We start from the raw sequence: 22,106 nt of genomic DNA on the forward strand, positions 1-22,106 counted from the left end.
GTTGTTAAAAAAAATAAAAACACAACACTGCCAGAAGTTTTTGCCCAAACTTCAAAAGCCTGTTTAAATTATTAAAACTAGAAGCATATATTCACTTTAATGTTACCTTACATTTATCATGTGAACTACTTATATACAACAAGTTATATGCATGTGTGTTTGGGACAGAGGGGAACACGGTCGCATTTGCAGCATATGCTGCCCATCATAAATCAAAGCACGAGACAGACGGGGCTCGGAGGAGAAGACCGGAAAATGTGACATAATGTACAATATTTGTCTGTATTTGCACGAGCTGCACGAGACAAACGCTGCCAGTGTGAATCCACAATGGGGGCGCGGGCTCCCGCTCTCCATACCCACCGCTCCTGCCCTGCTAACGTGTGCGGTGTGAAGCCGGCGTCAGAATCCGAAATGTGCCCAGATGTCCGCTTTCCAAGCTTTGGGTGCGTTTTTAATTACCCGTCTATCGCGGTCATCTCCCTCTGCCTCAGCCACCTAGATTGCTGTTGTTATGACCCTGGAAGTAATTGAAACTTCACAACTTTATTGTCCAACTCAAGGCCAGAAAATAAACGGTGACATAATCGATTATGGCACTTTGCCGCATCGATGCTGAATCGTGCATGCCCCGCATTGCGATGCATCGCTGAATTGATTATTGTTGACACCACTAAACAACATGCTGTGAGTACAACGGACAATGTTCTCATTCATAGACCAAGCCCTACACCTCAACGTGACTGATGCCAGTCTCCATCAAATTGTAACTGAGACCAAAGCTGACAACGCATTGCAGGAACTGGAAAAGATCGTGCTAACTGGCTGGTCTGAGCGCAAAGAAAACGTGACGCTCTCAGTGCGCGAGTACTGGCCATTCAGAGATGAACTGAGCGTTCAGAATGGTGTGCTTTACAGAGGTCAGTGTGTCATTATACCGAAGGCATTGAGAGCAACGATGCTGAATCGGATTCACACCACTCATATCGGAGGAGACGCCTGTTACAGACAGGCGAGGGAAACGCTGTTCTGGCCTAACATGAGAGGTGAGATAAATGATTTTGTGACTAATTGCCCCGCATGTAATGAGTATGCGCACAATCAGCAAAAATAAACTATGATGTCCTATGAAATCCCTATGCGCCCCTGGCAAATCGTGAGTATGGACCTGTACGCGTCCCGGTGGCAGAGAATTTCTTATCAGAGTGGACCACTACTCAGATTACTGGGAAATTGATCAGTTGCCAGATATGACAGCGGACACAGTCATTACACGCTGTAAAGTGCAGTTTGCACGTTACGGACAGCCAGAACAGGTGATCACGGTCACGGACAACAAGCCGCAATTCGCTTGTGAACAGTTTTTGCGGCACAGTGGGGGTTTATGCATGTCACATCTTCACCCCAGCACCCAAAATCTAATGGAAAGGCCGAATCTGCGGTGAAGATTGTGAAATCACTCTGTAAGAGGGCAAAACTCGACGGAACAGATCCATGGCTAGCAATTCTACACTGGCGAAACAGAGGGATTAGACAGCAGTCCTGCACAGCGACTTATGTCCCGCAGACTTAGGACGGGACTTCCTATGGCAAACAGTTTACTGTTCCCCAAAGTGGTCAAAGGAGTTTCTGAGAAATTGAGGTGGAAACGGCGCATGACGGAATTCCATTATGACGCGAGAGCCAAAGATCTACCAGAGCTTAATGTCGGCGAACACATCAGAATGAAACCACTGCCTGGAGATCGCACGGGCCGGTGGCGGAGAGGCCAGTGTCTGGGAAAAGTGAATCCGAGGTCTTATGTGGTGGATGTGGATTGCACATTATACAGGCGCAATCGTGTGGATTTGCGGTGGATTTTAACTCTTAGCCTTAGATAGTAATCTTAATTGGAAAAAACTCGATTTAATTACAGCATTAATCTTCTTGTCAAATTCACGGGCAGAATAAAAAATAACAGCTTTTTTGTAGAATCTGTTAGTTGAGATCACAAAGAAGCCTCTCCGTGTTTGAGATAGTAGTATTGGTATTTTTAAAAGCGTTCATTTTGAGGTTGAAATCAGCTTGTTTTTCGGAGATTCTAGCATGCAGTAGAGGCGTGTTTCTTTTGTTATTGCCCCCGCCCTCCAAGGGAAGCGTGGCTACTTAGTTATGCAGCTCTGGCCGGCTCTAGCGTCAGACGAGTTGGACCGTAAGATATCAGAGGCTATATCGATAGTAACATTTGATGGGGATAAAGACAGAGAAATGGGGAAAATCTGTAACTTTGACTGTAAATGCTACACAAGGAGAAAAGAGAACTCTCTGCATGGGAGACAGTCCTGTAGCCAGAAGATTTCTCCAGACATTATGTACAAACATACTTAGCTGCGGAAAAAGAGTGGCAGGACATGTGAATTATTGGACATTTAGAGGCAAACAGACGCACAGTGCAAACTTCGGAGATGGTTACATCCACAAACAAGAAGACCCTGCCAAAGAGAAAGTGTGCCCGAACGACTTATTTCATCGGAGGCAACGAGATCTGCAAGAATACTTTTCTGTTTCTTATGGGGTGAGTTTCCATAAACATCAAAGTTTGTCGTTTTGTATTCATTCTAAGAAAACGTACGTTATCTTATATTTAGACCTTCCCATACCTACCTATTGTTATTAGCTAGCTCAGGACTGTCGTTTTAATTGTAATCGTTAGCATCGTATCACTTGCCAAAAACCCCCATTACTATAATGGGCTTTTAGATGGTAATGTTAGCATCTGCTATTAAATTGAATAATGCTTCAATTGCTTGAATTGACTGGTGTGATTGACTTAGCCCATGTAAACCTGCCTGGTAGCATTCTTGAATTGAATGTGATGCTAATAATTTTAGCCAGTGGTGGAGGAAGTGCTACTTAATATTCTTAACAAGGATTTACTAACGTAATAGTAAATGCATCAGATTAAATTCCTACTTAAGTAAAAGTATAAAGTATCCGTAGCCGTAAAATGTGCGTTATAAGTCAAAAATGTAGCATGCACAAAACTACTACGGTACCTCAGCGTTTCACAGAAATATAGCAAAAATAGACTGGTTACATGAGCCTAAGCTCTTTTCAATAAAATCCATGCAAAAGTTAATATCAGATCATTTTAGATCAACTTTAGATTACTTTTCGTTTACATAAACATTAAAATAATAACTTTAAAAATGATGGCCAGATTTTAAAGGAGTGTCTTGCAACATGTTATCTACAATGCACAAGTTCAAATAGAGTTTTGACAAAAAAGGTTTTATAAAAAGATAAAACTCACATATGTCAGCCTCTAAATCATTTTTATAAAAGTCAAAAAAGATAAATTACTGACATTTACAATTCACATTATCCTTTATTATTAATAGTATGCGGTCCGATTTTTACCGTTGTGTCTGTCGTTGCTATGCAACCATGCAGCTTTACAGGGGGGAGCTTTACAGGGGGTATGGCTTATCTAAATGAGATGTAAATGAGCCCTATTGTCACTCCCAGCAGGTGAGAACAGGTGAGAACTGCACAATCTTTAGAGGCTGTTTTCTCCCGTTTTAGCTTTTTGGAGTGCCTGCCTTCAAATGGCCACAATTTCTCCAAATATGATCAGATTTCCATGTGTTACACATAGTTGGAAAGCTTGGAGGCTACACTTTCAGAATCCGTGAATAACTCAAATTGCCCCAGAACCGACTTGTGTCCCTACTTTCCGTGATTGGTCACAAATCTCCCAGGTCACCATTAGAACTTGCTAACACATCTGTAGGCCCGAAAACGATAACCTCAGTTTCTCGTTTAGATGCAAAAAAATTAAAATAAAACCAAGACTTAATATCAGACAAGCATGCTGATAAAGAGCTTAAAGGGATAGTTCACCCAAAAATGAATTAGCCCATAATTTACATAATTTGTTAATAAAGGCCTTCTGAAGCGAATCGATGCGTTTGTGTAAGAAAAATATCCATATTTAAAACTTTATCAAGTAAAGTTCCAGCCGATCGCCTTCCATGGAAAAGTGTTGAAAGTGAAACTCAAGATGCATCCGTGACGTCATGACGAGCATACCTGGTCGAGTTAGTCTTTCGATCGGCAGAGTACCTTTCAACACTTTTTCCATAAATTGAACACTGAAGGCGGTCGGCTGAAACTTTATTTTATAAAATTTTAAATATGGATAGTTTTCTTACACAAACGCATTGAGTGAAGTGAAGTGACATGTGGCCAAGTATGGTGACCCATACTTGGAATTTGTGCTCAGCATTTAATCCATCCAAGTGCACACACACAGTAGTGAACACACACACACCGTGAACACACACCCGGAGCAGTGGGCAGCCATATTGCTGCGGCGCCCGGGGAGCAGTTGGGGGTTCGGTGCCTTGCTCAAGGGTCTCACCTCAGTCGTGGTATTGAGGGTGGAGGAGGGCGCTGCTGGTTATTCACTCCCCCCAACAATTCCCGACAATTCTTGCCAGACCTGAGACTCGAACCTGCAACCTTCCGGTTACAAGTCCGACTCGCTAACCATTAGGCCACGACTGCCCCTTAAACCACGACTGCCCCTTCTAATTAACACCCCAGAGCCGCATGGAGCACGTTATTTGACAGATGCATTTTTTATGGACTTCAAAAACAGAACAACTATTACTGCTATGATAAAAAGCATTTTAAGTTTATGGGAGTTTTTAGCTATAATATCAGAAAAGTACTGGGATTTTGCAGCTTTAACTGATTTTTGATATCTAATAAGTGAATCACGTAATATTTCATAAGACACTTGTAATTTTTCTTTTTTCCACTTTCGTTCAGCTCTACGACAATCCCGTCTAAGTTCAAGTGTGGTACTAGTTACCCAGGGTTCCGCTTTAGAATTTTTCTGTTTTTCTCTTAATGGAGCCACAGAATTTATAATGTCACTACTGATGGAATTGAACAACATAAGATGATCATCAACATTAGACAAATTCGAAAGGGAATTCGAAAGGGAATCAAGACTATAACTTTGAGAAATCATCACTAGAAGATGGAGTAAAGGTACAAATCTGCTGCGAAAATCATATAGGTTTTGAAGCTCCATTTAAAATAGAACAATTAAATATAACAGGCATATGATCAGAAAAACTCAAAGGATTTCAAGGTCACAAATCGAGATACCATACAACAACACAAGGTCTAATGTGTGGCCCTGTTTGTGAGTTGGATTGTTTATCATTTGAATGAAATCAAAAGAGTCCATCAAATTAGTAAAATCCTTGGCCAATGAGTTTGACTCACAACAAACGTGAAAATTAAAATCTAGAGTTGTTCCGATTCTGATACTAGTATTGGAAATATCACAGATACCACAACAAATTCTGGCATCGGTATCAGCGTGTACTTGAACCCATGTACCGATCCGATACCATTTTCTTAAACAAGACCTAGTTATTATGACCGCTAGCTTTGCCTAACCACTGCGCGGTTCTTCTTCACTGCTCAGAATGCATTGCAAACACAGAAAGTTGTGCTGTGTTGCCACAAGCAAGAAGCAACCACTGTTTAGAGCAACGAAGAAGAAATGAAAAAGCGTTAGCAGTATGTCCGTGGTTAAGCAGTATTTCGTCTCTGTGTGGATGGCGGGCGCCCGAGCACACACACGCACGTGACACTCGCTCATAGTCTTTGTCCTCCCCCAGTTTCTCTACCTCTACTACGTGCGTTTTTACAGTCTATGGTCACTATATGAGGAAACAAACGCATAAACCGTCACTTCATGAGAATTTACAGTGTCATATAATGAACACAGATACTCAAAGGTGTTCACTGCAACCCGTCAAAATAAAAGTTTGGTTTAACGTGAAGATTTCAGAATATATTAGGCTACTGTTGTAGCCTACAATAGATTTAGCTACGTCTCTATGTAATAATAATACATCTCTACTAATAATAATAATAATAATAATAATTATGCCTAGAAGGTTGTAAAGAGATTATTTTCTGATGAATATATTTTTTTATATATTCCTACATTTAATTGTTGCACTGTTTTTTATACAGTTATATTGTAATACTAAAATACCTTTTTAAGTTTGCAGTGTTAGATTTGTGGCTGCATTTGAAGTTCTTTTTCACTTAAGAAAAATAAATAATATTACTGTCAAATGCATGTCAGATAATAAAAATACTGTAATAAATACAGTAGTTCACTGTATGCATATGTTCATTTTTTATTAAAGGTCCCGTTTTTCGTGTTTTTTTGAAGCTTTGATTGTGTTTCGCATGTAAAAAAACACAGTATTTTTCACACAATTTACTTATCTGTATACCGCTGTTTTCACTGTCCTCAAAACGGCCTGAGAATTTCCTCGTTCTATGAAGTCCCTCCTTCAGAAATATGTAACAAGTTCTGATTGTGCCAGCGGTTCCCGTGTTGTGATTCGACAGCAGCTTGGCGCACGTTGCCCGGAAAGGTCACGCCTCTTACCATAACGGAGATGCATGCGCTCAATGATCTCTAAGTACAGCGTCCCTGGGAAAGCCAAACAAAGGTGATTTGACTCCGGGATGAAAATAACAGCGTCTCGACGACATGGCGACAAACAAACTATACAAACGCAACACTTCCTTTTCTCAACGCGGGAGCAACAAGACCACGTCCCCTTTTTCGCGTATTCTTGAGGTTAGTCAACAAACTGTTCTACTGACGTAATTAAAGCAGGAAGTACAGGGATGTAGTCCAAACCGGCCGTTCGCTGTAGGCTTTGAAAGGGAACTTCTGTTAAATAAAATATCTCGCTTGGCATTGAACTTTGAGCTTTATAATTTTACAGGTATTATTTATGCTCTAACAGCAACATTACACCCTAACTAAAGTTTGAAAAATGGGATCACGAAGAACAGGACCTTTAAGGGATAAGTCTGAAGCACACCATAAAATAATTCTAGCAATTCATACAGGGCTAGTAGTATATAGAGCTGTATATACAGATACACACCCAGGTATCGGATCAGTACTCGGTATCGGCTGATACCCTGAGCCCAGGTATCGGAATCGGTATCGGGAAGGGAAAAAGGGTATCGGAACATCTCTATTAAAATCCCCCACAATCAAAAGACGATCATACTGAAGGACAATGTCTCCTAAAAAGTTTGCAAACTCATTAAAAAACTTATTTGGTTTTGGTGGGTGGTAAACCACAGCGATGGTTAGCTGATCCATATTCAGTTCAAATAAGAGAACTTCAAAACAATTCAGTCTTTATAGGTCGGCAACAAAAGCTGCTTTTAAAAACAGATGCAATCCCACCGCCTCTGCCAAAAAGTCTGGGACAGTTAAAAAAAGAACAATCCGAGGGCACAAGTTCGGAAAAAGGGCTAGTATCCCCCATACTCAATCAAGTCTCAGTCACTAATAAAAAATTGAATTTGTTTAGGGTGAAGAAATCTCGCAAAATAAATGTCTTATTTACAAGTGATCGCGCGTTTACCAGAGCCATCCTGACACACACTGGATCGCAGTCCGGCTGAGAACGGAAGGTTGCAGAGATTCACACCTCGGCGACGAAAACATGGTGTTCCACAGCGGGAAGGGATAAAAAACGTATTCTCTTGGGTCACAGGTAAGATCCATTGATAAATCACCTCGAGCGAGAGCTGCATAACGAAGCGACTAGACCCAAGCTGAGTGCGATCCAAGCCATGATGCGATTTCAGCATTAAAATTAACTTAAGTTTACCCGCAATGCCCCCTCGCTTTCCTCTTCTCCTGCGGCGTTTCCTTCCAGGAAAGTTCCACGGCAGCCGGCTTCCATAGGCCGAGACGGTCGTCAAAAAGGGAGGGAAGTTTTATTGAAAGAATTTCAAATCAGCGTTTGATGAAACCTCAACAGAGTCCCAAGGGCATTTGACGGTCGTTGACAATTAAACTAAAAACATTTTGAGTTAAAAAAGAAATAAACAGAAGCCAAATAAACAGGCCAAGCAGCAGCCATGCACAACGGCGCCATCTTGCTATCTAAAATTAAATAAAATACATGAAGTAACTTCTGTTCTGTCACTTGCCAGATGTGATGCAGTGGAACTTTTTCATTAATGTTAGTTTTTATTTTTAGTTCCAGGTTTTTAGCCTCTGCAGTGCCGCGTTTTCTTCACCACATTAAGATATCCTGTTATGCAGAAGACTTCTTGAATGTATTCAGAGTTTTTCCTTATTGAAAATAATGTATTTTCACCAAATATCCTGTGTTGGAATTGACTTTGAAAGACTGAGAAACTTACATAATGCCAAGATGTCTGGTGGAGGACAATTACTCACTGAGAGGACACTTTTCGCAGACGACGTCACACTGAGTGAATCAACTGAGAATGGCCTTAATCTACATGTCTTTCCCTTCACCTGAAACTCCCCCCATCCTACTTCCCCCTCATGTCCAAAATCTATTGGATTTAATGTAAATTCACAATTATATGTGTTTGATATCATTTGAAATGTCTCAGTGCGACTGTTACAAAAATCTCATCACCACAGAAGTATACAAGAAGGTAATAAGAGTTTTTAGACCTTAGAGATATTTTGCTCATGACGGTGGGTGTGGCTGTTAGAGCCATTTGGTTTCTTTTCAAGACAGATAAATGGGAGAGCGATTCAATTTAAATTCCCTTTGTTATCAGGTGTTTCCACTTGAAAGAGGTTTCTGTCTGGTCTGACCTACTTAAAGCGATGTAGCAGAAATATTAATAATAATAATATACTGTTTCTCCCGTTAAAACGCTGTTAGCGTTTTAAAAAAAAGTGGCGTTACTATAATTGAGCTCACTGAAGCAGTTATCATCCGAACAGGCTCTCTGTCAGTCGAACCTGCAACGTGTGTGTGTGTGTGTGCGCGCACCAGCCATGCGTGTTGGGGGGTGGGTGGGGTGGTCTGCATCACTGATTATGATTGGTGGGTGGGAGACAAGGTTGAGGTTGAGTTCACACCTATTTTTTTACGGTCTATGGTTCACATACAAACACACACACACACACACACACACACACACACACACACACACACACACCTATGACGCACACGCATATGCACAGGCAGCGATGGCAAGTCCAACGACTTCAAAGGTAGCTTTCGCAAATTGGAAGTATAAGCACTACTTTTCCCTCGTTGAGGTGAAAGGTAAGAATGTTTATGTAACATGCAACTGATGCCCAGGAAGAAAGAGTCTAATCTAATGAAGCACCTCACATCACATGCCGCCACAAAATTAGTGGCTAAAAACCCAGGTGATAACGTGAGCTCCCCTACCAAAGGAGTAGTAGGCCTATAGTACTGATAATATTTACACAATATTTACACTATAGTAGGTCTACTGATAATATTTACAATAATGTATTGAATTTGATAGGTGTCTCTCACATTGTCCCACAGCAACATTGCAATAGTGTACATTAATGTACAATGTTTTATAATAGTAATTTATTCAATTTAGTGTCCAATTCATTAATTTAACATATCTAATATTGGGGGCATCCAAGTTGTTTGACATATTTGAACATTTGAAGAAAAAAAAAAGTAACACAGTAGTTACTTTCCCTGGTAATTAGTTACTTTTATAATGATGTAACTCAGTTACTAACTCAGTTACTATTTGTAAGATGTAACTAGTAACTATAACTAATTACTTTTTTAAAGTAACGTGCCCAACACTGATTATGGCAACAGAGGGTTAAACAGAATGATTAAATGTGATTAATTATTAAATATAAATTAACAAATAACCAACTGGCATTCTAACCTAAATTCAAGATTATGATAAAATGGAGTCAGAACGCGCAGCGACCTTCAAACCGCTATCCAGGCCCGGTTCCAGAATCAAATCACTGAGGGTGCTTCTGAAATTACTGAGGGTGCTCTAGTAAAGTGCAGAAGGGCTAAGCAACGGCTCCATCATAGCAGCGTAAAGTGAGAAATGTATGATTATTTATTTAAGTCATCACTTTTACCAATCATTTCAATTTCATTCATTCATTTGTATTTTGATAAAAATTGTCTATTAATCTATTAGTCTGCCTTTACATTGCTTTAAAGCATACTGGTATTTTAACGTCACCTTCCTGAGAACCAGAAAAAAAGGATTTGTGAATTTAGAACAAATTTTTTTAAAAAATTTTTAATTCCTATGTTAGTTACCTATCTTATATCCTCTGCTCTGTAGAGGACACCAGAACCCATTTATTGAGAAAATTTAAAAGACATGAATAGACAAACAATGGGATTTTTGGGTAATAATACTTTATTAATGGGTAATAATATTTTCATAAAAATATCCAGACTTAAAACTGTATGTTGTCAGAGAAATTTGCTAAAATATAATGTCCTCTACAGAGGTAAAACCTCTATCCTGGGTCTCAGGAGGATATTTCTGTCTCGTGCAGAGTGGCATTTATATTTAGATGTCACTTCCGAAACTTTGCTGCGTGCAATTGGCCGTTGGTCCTCTTAGCAACAATAGTTTTATTCAATGAATGTTATAGACTGTAGCCTCGAAAGCAAGCCAAGATCACTACGATCACAAAAATGCTGTTGCTTTGTCAGTTCATCACAATCTCACAAAGTTCCATTATAAAAATGAAGTTGTCAACAATAAATCTCTTACTTACATGGTGTCTTGACTTTGTTAATGAGAGGTTTCGCAGAAAATGGCGTTTTGAGCGGTGAAATTCTGATCGCGTTCGAGAGAGCAACAACTATCTGTGATTGGCTACATTACTCACCGCTACAAAAACATACTGTAAATAGATGCATGTGACGTTCTCCACACTCTAAAAAAAAAAAGGTTCTATATGGCACCAAAAATGGTTCTTGGTTTGTAATTATAGGGGAACCTTTTTTAGTGCTATATAGCACCAGCGGTTCTTCAGAGGTTCTTCACCGGTTCTTTGACCTCTGAAGAACCACTGAAGAACCACTGAAGCACCAAAATTGGTGCTATGTAGCACTAAAAAAGGTTCCCCTATGATTACGAGCCAAGAACCATTTTTGGTGCCATATAGAACCTTTTTTTTTTCGGCAAATATGCAAATCTGCCAAATCTGTTTCACCAATATTATTACAGTAATAGTGAAGGTGCTTTTGCTTGCATTTGAGGGTGCTTAGCACCATTTTTGACATTTAGGACAGTGATAAATAAACAATAAACCTTACGGTCCCTCCCGTGAGTGGTGAGCCCACGGGAAGGTGTCCCCACGTCCCAAAGGAGCGACCTGGGGACACCTTCCTGTGGGCTCACCACTCACGGGAGGGACCGTAAGGGGCCGGTGTAAAGCGAATCGGGCAGCAGTCGAAGGCGGGGGCCTAGACGACCCGATCTCTGGACACGGAAACTGGCTCTTGGGACATGGAATGTCACCTCGCTGGCGGGGAAAGAGCCTGAGATTGTGCGTGAGGTTGAGAGGTTCCGACTAGAGATAGTCGGAATCACCTCCACGCACGGCTTGGGCTCTGGAACCACACTCCTCGAGAGGGAATGGACTCTTCACCACTCTGGAGTTGCCCATGGTGAGAGGCGGCGGGCTGGTGTGGGTTTGCTTATAGCCCCCCAGCTCTGCCGCCATGTGTTGGAGTTTACCCCGGTGAACGAGAGGGTCGTTTCCCTGCGGCTTCGGCTCGGGGATAGGTCTCTCACTGTTGTGTGTGCCTATGGGCCAAACAGCAGTGCAGAGTACCCGGCTTTCTTGGTGTCCCTGGGAGGGGTGCTGGAGAGTGCTCCGACTGGGGACTCCGTCGTTCTACTGGGGGACTTCAACGCCCACGTGGGCAATGACAGTGAAACCTGGAGGGGCGTGATTGGGAGGAACGGACCCCCTGATCTGAACCCGAGTGGTGTTCAGTTATTGGACTTCTGTGCTAGTTACAGTTTGTCCATAACGAACACCATGTTCAAGCATAAGGGTGTCCATCAGTGCACATGGCACCAGGACACCCTAGGTCGTAGGTCAATGATCGACTTTGTGGTCGTTTCATCTGACCTGCGGCCGTATGTCTTGGACACTCGGGTGAAGAGAGGGGCGGAGCTGTCAACTGATCACCACCTGGTGGTGAGTTGGATCTGATGGCGGGGGAGGAAGCTGGATAGACTCGGTAGACCCAAACGTACTGTGAGGATCTGCTGGGAACGTTTGGCCGAGTCTCCTGTCAGAGAGATCTTCAACTCCTGCCTCCGGCAGAACTTCGACCGGATCCCGAGGGAGGCTGGAGATATTGAGTCCGAGTGGACCATGTTCTCCACCTCCATTGTCAAAGCGGCTGCTCGGAGCTGTGGACGCAAGGTCTCCGGTGCCTGTCGAGGCGGCAATCCCCGAACCCGGTGGTGGACACCGGAAGTAAGGGATGCCGTCAAGCTGAAGGAGGAGTCCTATCGGGCCTGGCTGGCTTGTGGGACTCCTGAGGCAGCTGACAGGTACCGGCAGGCTAAACGGACTGCAGCCCGGGTGGTTGTGGAGGCAAAAACTCGGGCCTGGGAGGAGTTCGGTGAGGCCATGGAAAATGACTATCGGCTGGCGTCGAAGAGATTCTGGCAAACCGTCCGGCGCCTCAGGAGGGGGAAGCAGTGCCCTACCAACGCTGTTTACAGTGGCGATGGGCGGCTGTTGACCTCGACTGGGGATGTTGTCGGACGGTGGAAGGAATACTTCGAGGATCTCCACAATCCCGCCGTCACGTCTTCCATTGAGGAAGCAGAGGCTGGGGGCTCAGAGGAGGACTCGTCCATCACCCAAGCTGAAGTCACCGAGGTGGTCAAGAAACTCCTCGGTGGCAAGGCACCGGGGGTGGATGAGATCCGCCCTGAGTACCTCAAGTCTCTGGATGTTGTGGGGCTGTCTTGGCTGACACGCCTCTGCAGCATCGCGTGGCGGTCGGGGACAGTGCCTCTGGGATGGCAAACCGGGGTGGTGGTCCCTCTTTTTAAGAAGGGGGACCGGAGGGTGTGTTCCAACTATAGGGGGATCACACTTCTCAGCCTCCCCGGGAAAGTCTATGCCAGGGTACTGGAGAGGAGAATTCGGCCGATAGTGGAACCTCGGATTCAGGAGGAACAGTGTGGTTTTCGTCCTGGTCGTGGAACACTGGACCAGCTCTATACCCTCTACAGGGTGCTGGAGGGTTCATGGGAGTTTGCCCAACCAGTCCACATTTGTTTTGTGGATTTGGAGAAGGCATTCGACTGTGTCCCTCGCGGTGTCCTGTGGAGGGTGCTGGGGGAATATGGGGTCCGGGGTCCTTTGCTGAGGGCTGTCCGGTCCCTGTATGACCGAAGCAGGAGTTTGGTCCGCATTGCCGGCAGTAAGTCAGACTTGTTCCCGGTGCAATGTTGGACTCCGGCAGGGCTGCCCTTTGTCGCCGGTTCTGTTCATAATTTTTATGGACAGAATTTCTAGGCGCAGCCAAGGGCCGGAGGGTGTCAGGTTTGGGGACCACACGGTTTCGTCTCTGCTCTTTGCGGATGACGTTGTCGTGTTGGCCCCTTCTAACCAGGACCTTCAGCATGCACTGGGACGGTTTGCAGCCGAGTGTGAAGCGGCTGGGATGGGGATCAGCACCTCCAAATCCGAGGCCATGGACCTCAGTCGGAAAAGGGTGGCTGTGAAGGCTAACTTCACAGAAATTAAATTTGGCCAATTGAAAAATTTAGATGTGATCAGTCACTAGAAAATTTTGAATTGGAGAGGCCTGAAATTTTTTACAGTGTATTTTGAACATCGTTTCATTCTCTCTGTAATATTCCTGCTTCTCTCGGTTCCCATTACATTGAGTCATTGAATCTCCCTTCTCATTTTTCTTTCTAGTATTTTAAATTCTTCAAATTCATTATTGTTCTACCTCTTTCAACAACTGCATTCAATATTTGATCTTATCTAAGAACACAACTGCACTGTTCTCAGTTCTGACTGTTGAGCTCGAGTCTGTTTAACCCTCATGCACTGTTCGATTTCTGGATTCAATACAATTCCCCAAAAATCACACTATGAATAAAAACATACAATCAGGTACAACTAATTAACTTTCAATATCAATACTTTTTACATATTCAAATGAATAAATACATGAATTTATAAGTTATAAAAAGGTTTTTAACCACTATTTTTATGACTACCCCTCCCCTCATGTTACTGAGGAGCAGCTCATGTGTTCAATCACTTACAGCTCAATCAGCTGAACTCACAGCAGCAGAAAGAGACTGAACACTTCAAATATACTTTACATTGTGATTCATGTGTGAGAGTCAAATATAATCTTACCCCAGTTCCTCCAGTTTACAGTGAGGATCCTCCAGTACAGCAGAGAGAAGAGTCACTGATTTTCCTATTTTATTCCCAGACAGACTCAGTTCTCTCAGGTGTGAGGGGTTTGATCTGAGAGCTGAAGTCAGAGCAGCAAAACCTTCATCTGTGACGCCACACTTACTCAACCTGTAGAGAGCAATGACACACTTTTCACTCTCTCAGTTTAGATCAGATCAGATGAACAGGTACAAAATCACAATTTTAATCAGACTATTAATATGTCAACATTTCAATTGGAGATTTATCACGGTCATGAAAATAAAGAAATTTGTAAAGCTTTTAACACCTGTGCTTCAAATCACAATTTACATCGAAAGTTTAATAATTTATTTATTAATAACAGAGTCACAGAGGAAAGAATCTCCATTTGATATGTTTGTGAATCACTGCATGGTTCACTGATATTGTGGTGAAGGATCAAACAAAATCTACACATTTTTTTTACTGATTTCCATTTTAAGAACAAGTACAAAAACAAGTAAAGAGAGCAGTAGGAAAAGCAGTATTAATCAAAGTACCAGAAGCAACTAAACCTTCAGTAAATGGTTGCTGGGTCAAAAAGAGGAGCACAGATGATTTAATCTGGGTTAGACAAACAAACTTCTATCTTGTATCATAAAAAATCTTAAAGGGTTAGTTCACCTAAAAATGAAAATAATGTCATTTATTACTCACCCTCATGCTGTTCTACACCAGTAAGACCTCCGTTCATCTACGAAACACAAATTAAGATATTTTTGTTGAAATCCGATGGCTCAGTGAGGCCTGCATAGCCAGCAATGACATTTCCTCTCTCAAGATCTATTAATGTACTAAAAACATATTTAAATCAGTTCATGTGAGTACAGTGGTTCAATATTAATATTATAAAAGCAATGAGAATATTTTTGATGCACCAAAAAAAAAAAAAAAAAAAACGACTTGCATAGTGATGGCCGATTTCAAAACACTGCTTTGTGAAGCTTCAGAGCGTATGAATCAGTGTGTTGAATCATGATTCGGATCACATGTCAAACCTCCAAACTGCTGAAATCACGTGAGTTTGGCTCTCCGAGCCGCTGATTTGATACACTGATTCACAATATATTATTTGTTTTTTTTGCGCAACAAAAATATTCTCATTGCTTTATAATATTAATATTGAACCACTGTACTCATATTAACTGATTTAAATATGTTTTTTGTACATCAATAGATCTTGAGAGAGGAAATGTCATTGCTGACTATGCAGGCCTCACTGAGCCATCGGATTTCAACAAAAATATCTTAATTTGTGTTTTAAGATGAACGGAGGTCTTACGGGTGTGGAACGACATGAGGGTGAGTAATAAATAAATGACATTTGAACTAACCCTTTAATGAATCAATGAAGATCTAAAAAACCCTATGATAGAAATAAAGATTCAACATCCCTCTTTCCCTCAGTAGACTGTAAAGCCGCATTTCCACCGAAATTACCCGGAACTATTTGTACCAGGAACTTTTTTCCCAGGAACTTTTTGTCCCCCAGACCTGCTACTGTCTGCGTTTCCACCGCGGTCTAAAGTACCGGGAAGATTAGGCAAATTAGTCCGGTGACGTGGGAATGCGCGTGACTGCTCCTCCCAGTCAGCGGCGGATAGTAATCACTTTTGCACGATACTGTCTGCAACAATAACAAGTATGGAGGAGATGCAAGCAGTGCTGCTTTTGCTGGTTATGTATACACATTACCAACACTGCTTATTTAAACGTGCACTTTCACCTGGTTTGACCATTTTAATGCAAAATGGATGATGGGCAATCCAGAATCTGAATGTGTTGTAATAGCTCAATTCCAAAACAAAAGATTTTCTATAAAAGGATAACGAGGTTTCAGTCATTCATGACAGATGTGTGACAAGTTAATTGAATGAAAACAATAGACTGAATTAAGCGGTTGAAAGATTAGGTACTATACTGCAAGTATTTTATTTTTTATCACAATAACATCTCTTAGCATTCACTAAAAAAAAAATATGTTTTCTAGATATGTTTATGTGCATATTCAGAAAGACTTGCGAGCAGCAGCCCTTTTATTTGCTTCCTACACTATATGAATACAATTAGAATGTGTTTATATAGTTAGAATGTGGAAATTAAAAAGACACAGTGACATTTTACACATTTGACTTTGTTTTAGACAGATTAGTTCTTACAAAATTAAAATAAATAAAATAAAAGTGTGCAAAGACAAAAAAATTACTAGAACAATACAATGAAAATATAAAATGTGAAAACAAGAATATAAAAAAAGTGTATTTTCAGTAACCTGTCCAAGAGCTGTGCCAACACGTACAATATATAAAGTACGAATGTGGTAGTGCAAATGCTTCATTCAAGCGGCTGGTCATTGTGGCTACTTCTTGAACGACTGGACAAACGGTCCAAGAACAGACAGAAACCCGGTCTGAAAGTCCCTCTGCTGCCGTCTGCTTTCTTCCGCTTCTGACTGGTGGAATGCCAACTCTTGCCTCCTCATCTCTCTCTCTCTCCCCTCGGCCTGGCTCTCAAGTAACAGCTGCATATATTGTTCTTGTCCACGCTGCAGGACAGCCCGGTTAGCATCCTCCATGACCCTCAGTGCATCAAGAAAGTCACAGTCCCTTTTCCTTTCCTAAGTAGAAAAATTGCATAGAAACACATTGAAATTAATACACAAGGCAACCATGAAACAATATAAACCATCAATTAATTATTTAAAGTGTTTTCACCACAAACAATGAACAATTGTTTGCCCAGCTTGAACAATGCCCAGTGTGCAATTTTTATCATGGGCAATTTAAGTTTACAATTAAAAACAACAAAACTACTCAAAACCATTAAAGGGACACTCCACTTTTTTTTTAAATAGGCTCATTTTACAAGTCCCCTAGAGTTAAATAGTTGAGTTTTACCGTTTTTGAATCCATTCAGCCGATTTTTGTATCTGGCGGTAGCACTTTTAGCATAGATTAGCATACATCATTGATTCTAATCAGTCCATTAGCATCTCATTCAAAAAATGACCAAAGACACTTTCAATATTTTTCCTATTTAAAATTTGACTCTTCTACAGTTACATCGTGTGCTAAGACCAACTGAAAATTAAAAGTGGCGATTTTCTACACCTATATGGCTAGGAACTACTTTCTCATTCCTGCGCAATAGTCGCGGATCTTCGCGGCAGTACCATGGCTGCAGCAGCACAATGATATTACAGCACCTGAAAGTAGCCCCCAGATAGGTAACTTTCAATGTGACCGGCACTAAGTTTGTGTAGTTGCAGAGAGAGTTTCAGGCTTGCAGCCAACAAATTGTGTTGTGGATTTACCAGTGTGATCAGCCATGGTTCTGTGTGTTGTAAAGGGCTGTGATAGTAAGTTGAAGGTGTATACTACCACCATGTTTCACAGAACACCAACGAATAATTGCGCCGCTGCAGCCATGGTACGGCCGCGAAGATCCGCGACTATTACGCAGGAATGAGAACGTAGTTCCTAGCCATGTAGGTGTAGAAAATCACAACTTTTCATTTCAGTTTGTCTTAGCACACGATGTAACTGTAGAAGAGTCAAGTTTTAAATAGGAAAAATATTGAAAGTGTCTTAGTCCATTAGCATCTCATTCAAAAAATGACCAGTTTAGAATCAATGATGTATTCTAAGCTATGCTAAAAGTGCTACCGCCAGATACAAAGATCGGCTGAATGGATTCAAAAACGGTAAAACTCAACTATTTAACTCTAGGGGACTTGTAAAATGAGCCTATTTTCCAAAAAAGTGGAGTGTTCCTTTAAGGATTACAAATCAGTTTTGAAATATATACACATTTTTGTCAGCTTTATACCTCGGCGTGTGTGTGTTTCGGCAGGAGACACGGGACGCGGGCTACTGGTGACCGCAGGGGAAAACACGCTGGCATCCGTTGCCTGCAATTCATTAGGGCCACTCGTTACCTCTGGAAAAGCACGTTGAAAAAAGTTACTGCAACGTGTTTAAACACTGCAACGAGTTTAATAGATGATACCAAGATGAGATATTTACCTTCAATCAACTCGGATTCCTGGATGGTTTCCAACAACGCACTAGCCGAGTCTTTCGTTACCGCTGCACCAGAAAAGGACGGTCTGTGTCCCAACAACGCGTCCAGGCGGTCATACCACTTGTTGGTACGCCCGTCGGAACCGCTCCAGTTGTTATGATCCTTTAATTTCCTGTAATCTTGTCTTAATTTCTTTAACTTCTCTCTGCACTGTTTTCGAGTGTGACTGGAACCGATTCGATATCTTCATGGAATATACTTTTCATTGCGGGTCGCCGTTTCCAGTTCCCGCTGAATGTCCTCCTCCGCATATATGCTCAATAAAGCCTGAACCTCGTCGTTGGTCCATCGGTCGTATTTTGGTTGAACTCCATTGTTGCAAAGAAAATATTTACTGAACGCAGAACCCACCTTGCAAAAGACTTGTAAAAATGGCAGTTGAAAAAAAAATGCTGCGAGAGCTCAACCAATCAGCATGTTAAGCGCCCAAGTCCCACCCCCGAAAGTTCCCGAACTTTGAAAAAGTACCACCTCGCAAGCAGGGCCGTTTGGAGGGGGAAATATTTACCCGGAACTTCATTTAGACCCTGGTTCCTGTGGTCGAAACACAACGAGTTCCACCCCAAAGTTCCTAGTTCCGGGGGAAAGTTCCTGCGGTGGAAGCGCGGCTTAAGAAACTATGGTTACTAAAATCTTCACATGACTGATCAGCACTGATTTCCTCTTCAAACCCTTCAATAAACTTACATTCTGTGTTTTTCTTTGATTTTGACACATCCTGAGATCTGATTTTATCTTAGTTGCTGGTATTTTGAGCATTGTTTCACCCTCTCTGTAATATTCCTGCTTCTCTCTGTTCCCATTACATTGAGTCATTGAATCTCCCTTCTAATTTTTCTTTTCAGTATTTTAAATTCTTCAAATTCATTGTTGTTCTACCTCTTTCAACAATTGCATTCAATATTTTGATCTTATCTAAGAACACAACTGCACTGTTCTCAGTTCTGACTGTTGAGCTTGAGTCTGTTTAACTCTCATGTAACTGGATTCAATACAATTCCCCAAAAATCACACTATGAATAAAAACATACAAACAGGTACAAATATTTAAAACAATTTAAATATATACTTTTCACACATGAAAAAGAATCAATATCTGAATTTATGATTTATAAAAAGGATTTTAACCACTATTTTTATGACTACCCCTCCCTTCATGTTACTGAGGAGCAGCTCATGTGTTCAATCACTTACAGCTCAATCAGCTGAACTCACAGCAGCAGAAAGAGACTGAACACTTCAAATATACTTTACATGGTGATTCATGTGTGAGAGTCAAATATGATCTTACCCCAGCGCTTTCAGTTTACAGTGAGGATCCTCCAGTACAGCAGAGAGAAGAGTCACTGATTTTCCTATTTTATTCTTAGACAGACCCAGATCTCTCAGGTGTGAGGGGTTTGATCTCAGAGCTGAAGCCAGAGCAGCACAACCTTCATCTGTGACGCCACAATCATTCAACCTGTAGAGAACAATGACACACTCTTCACTCTCTCGGTTCAGATCAGATCAGTTCAACAGGTACAAATCACAATTTTAATCAGACTATTAAAATGACTACATTTCAATTGGAGTTCCCTTTCTAAAGGGAACTCTCGCTGCGTCTAGCTGACGCTATGGGGGACGCCCTCGGCGTGACTGGTGTCTGAAGCTACTATCGAATCACGGTAAAGTCTTTGACCGACATCAGCCCATGACGTCATCAACGTGCGACCCGGAAGTATAAAAGGGCGCCGTGCCAACACATACACATCTTTCTCGTCTTCAGGGACTGTCTGTTTGAACTGCTATACGAGTTAAGGTAAAACAAATTCAATTATTAATACACACGAGTGTGTATTTACTGCCTGGGATCAAGAGCATGCACAGTCAAGTTCATTTGAAGTTGTTTGTGTGTGAGTGGGAGCGGTTTTCAATCTGAGATCGCTCCACTCTAGTCTGGCTTTTTTCCTGAGGGAAGAAAGTTTGGCATCTGGGACTGGATGATGCTGTCCCGCTCAAGCTGAGGCTGAGTGTTGGCATACATCATGGGTTCTCAGATGCAGCTCGCCGATCGTCGCGACGATCTGGCGGCTAACGAGACTAAACAGCAAGTGCTCTTAGGGATGGCTGGTGAGAGTGGTTGAATCCTCTCAGCCACCTTGACCGTGTATGCTGAGCTGATGAATGTTATGGAACATGCTGCAGGCAGGCTGCTGCTGCCATGTTGGCGCGTTAGAGGAGAGATCGCTCGTGATAGATTGCACGATCGATTTCTCCTTGGCCATAAACCATCAGCTCAGATGAGCCTTCCATTCCTTCTTGATCTTCTTACAGAGATCGAGAGGGCATGGAAGAATCCATATTCTACCCAATGTTCATCAACATCAGCGTTTTAACTTCGCTGATGTCGAGGGGATAGGGGAATATGGATATGTGTTGAGGCTACCGACTGGCGAGGAAAGTTTAAGAACTTTTCTCGCATTTCGTGGGCATCAACACTGAAGAGCTCAAACTCTGCCTTTCTAAATCACGTTGAGCTTTAATGGCGGGGGCATACACGGCAGCGGGTCAGGCTGGTGCTGCTTTTCACACCATGGCGGTGTTTCAGGCGTACCAGGCGGACCTGCTGGAGGATCTCGACCAGGGGGCCGGGCTGTCCCCTGAGGCGGTTGCTGAGCTGCGCCGCACCACAGATCTGTCTCTCCGGGCCACCAAGCAGACTGCTGCTGCTTTCGGCCGCTCTATGGCGGCTATGGTGGTTACGGAGAGGCATCTGTGGTTGGGCCTGGCTGATATCGGGGAGAAAGAAAAGGAAAAAAAAAAAAGATTTTCTCTTCGATTCGCCGGTTTCGCCTACTGAACTTTTCGGCACCTCCGTGGAGGCGGTGGTTGGAAAGTTCAGGGAGGCGAAGGCGCGCTCAGCGGCATTTAAGACATGCATACCGCTGAGATCCGCGCCCCCACCCAGGCAGGCGGGACCTGGTCCTTCACGGTCTGAGGACCGTAGGCAGGACCAGAGTGCTAGCGTCTCCTCTCGTGCCCCCCTTCCTTGGAGGAGCAGGGTACAGAGGAGACGGGATTCCCGCGGGAAAAAGGATCTGAGGGAGGTGATCCAGGACAAACGTTCTCAACGAGGGCGTTGGTGATGGATCACTTCCCTTGAGGGCGATTACATCATAGCCCTCTCCTTTTTCCTTTTTAATGTCTTTTTATGACTTTTACCCAGGCGCTTCTTACATCAGGCCTGAGGCGGGCCTATGGTGAGTAGAACTATGTTCTGATGGCCCGCCCGGACTTGCTCAGTGAGAACGCCCCTTTCAGGCATTCAAGGGCGGTAGAACATGGTGGTGAGAACCGCACAATGAGTCTTCGCTCAGCATGCCGCAGGTGAGAGTGGTCATTTTTGTGTGTTATACTAAAAATATGTATTTCTTACAGACCCCAGGTTCCTGTATAGAGTTGGGTATTCATCAGAGAGAACTGTCTTTCCCCTGTTAAGTTAGGCTTTAACACAGCACCATTCTCTGGGCTGTGTATGTGAGCGTGTGTTGGCTTTCCCTGGTTGGTCAAGATGGCGCCAGATAGGCCACCGCTTATGGTTATCAGAAGATGGGCCTCCTCTCATATTGAGAGTAGTGTTTAGGCCGCCGCTATTTTCTTTGAAATGTTTGCGGATTACTAGGTGGTAGCACACTTTTCTGAT

The 22,106-nt window shown here is 42.5% G+C and overlaps 1 protein-coding gene across 2 annotated transcripts in view; it reads right to left on the minus strand.

Annotated features, from left to right (window-relative positions):
- The window catches only part of LOC307129865 (NACHT, LRR and PYD domains-containing protein 3-like), a 119,674-nt gene that overhangs the window by 53,194 nt on the left and 44,374 nt on the right, over nucleotides 1-22,106 (minus strand). Inside the window, exons 10-12 of one of the 2 annotated variants that reach the window (XR_013816945.1) lie at nucleotides 18,364-19,883; nucleotides 18,167-18,277; nucleotides 16,245-16,955 (exon numbers count right to left, since the gene is read on the minus strand). Coding sequence is in view for 1 of the 2 variants with exons in the window: in XM_079822655.1 (XP_079678781.1) it covers nucleotides 14,276-14,446; nucleotides 19,713-19,883 (342 nt within the window). In the remaining variant the exon portion in view is untranslated. Of the gene's footprint in view, nucleotides 1-14,275; nucleotides 14,447-16,244; nucleotides 16,956-18,166; nucleotides 18,278-18,363; nucleotides 19,884-22,106 lie in introns of those variants that run through there. The other variant, XM_079822655.1, reaches the window with a different exon arrangement.

The sequence above is a fragment of the Gobio gobio genome (genome assembly GCF_949357685.1).
Source record: "Gobio gobio genome assembly, chromosome: 8".
Lineage (NCBI taxonomy): Eukaryota > Metazoa > Chordata > Actinopteri > Cypriniformes > Gobionidae > Gobio > Gobio gobio.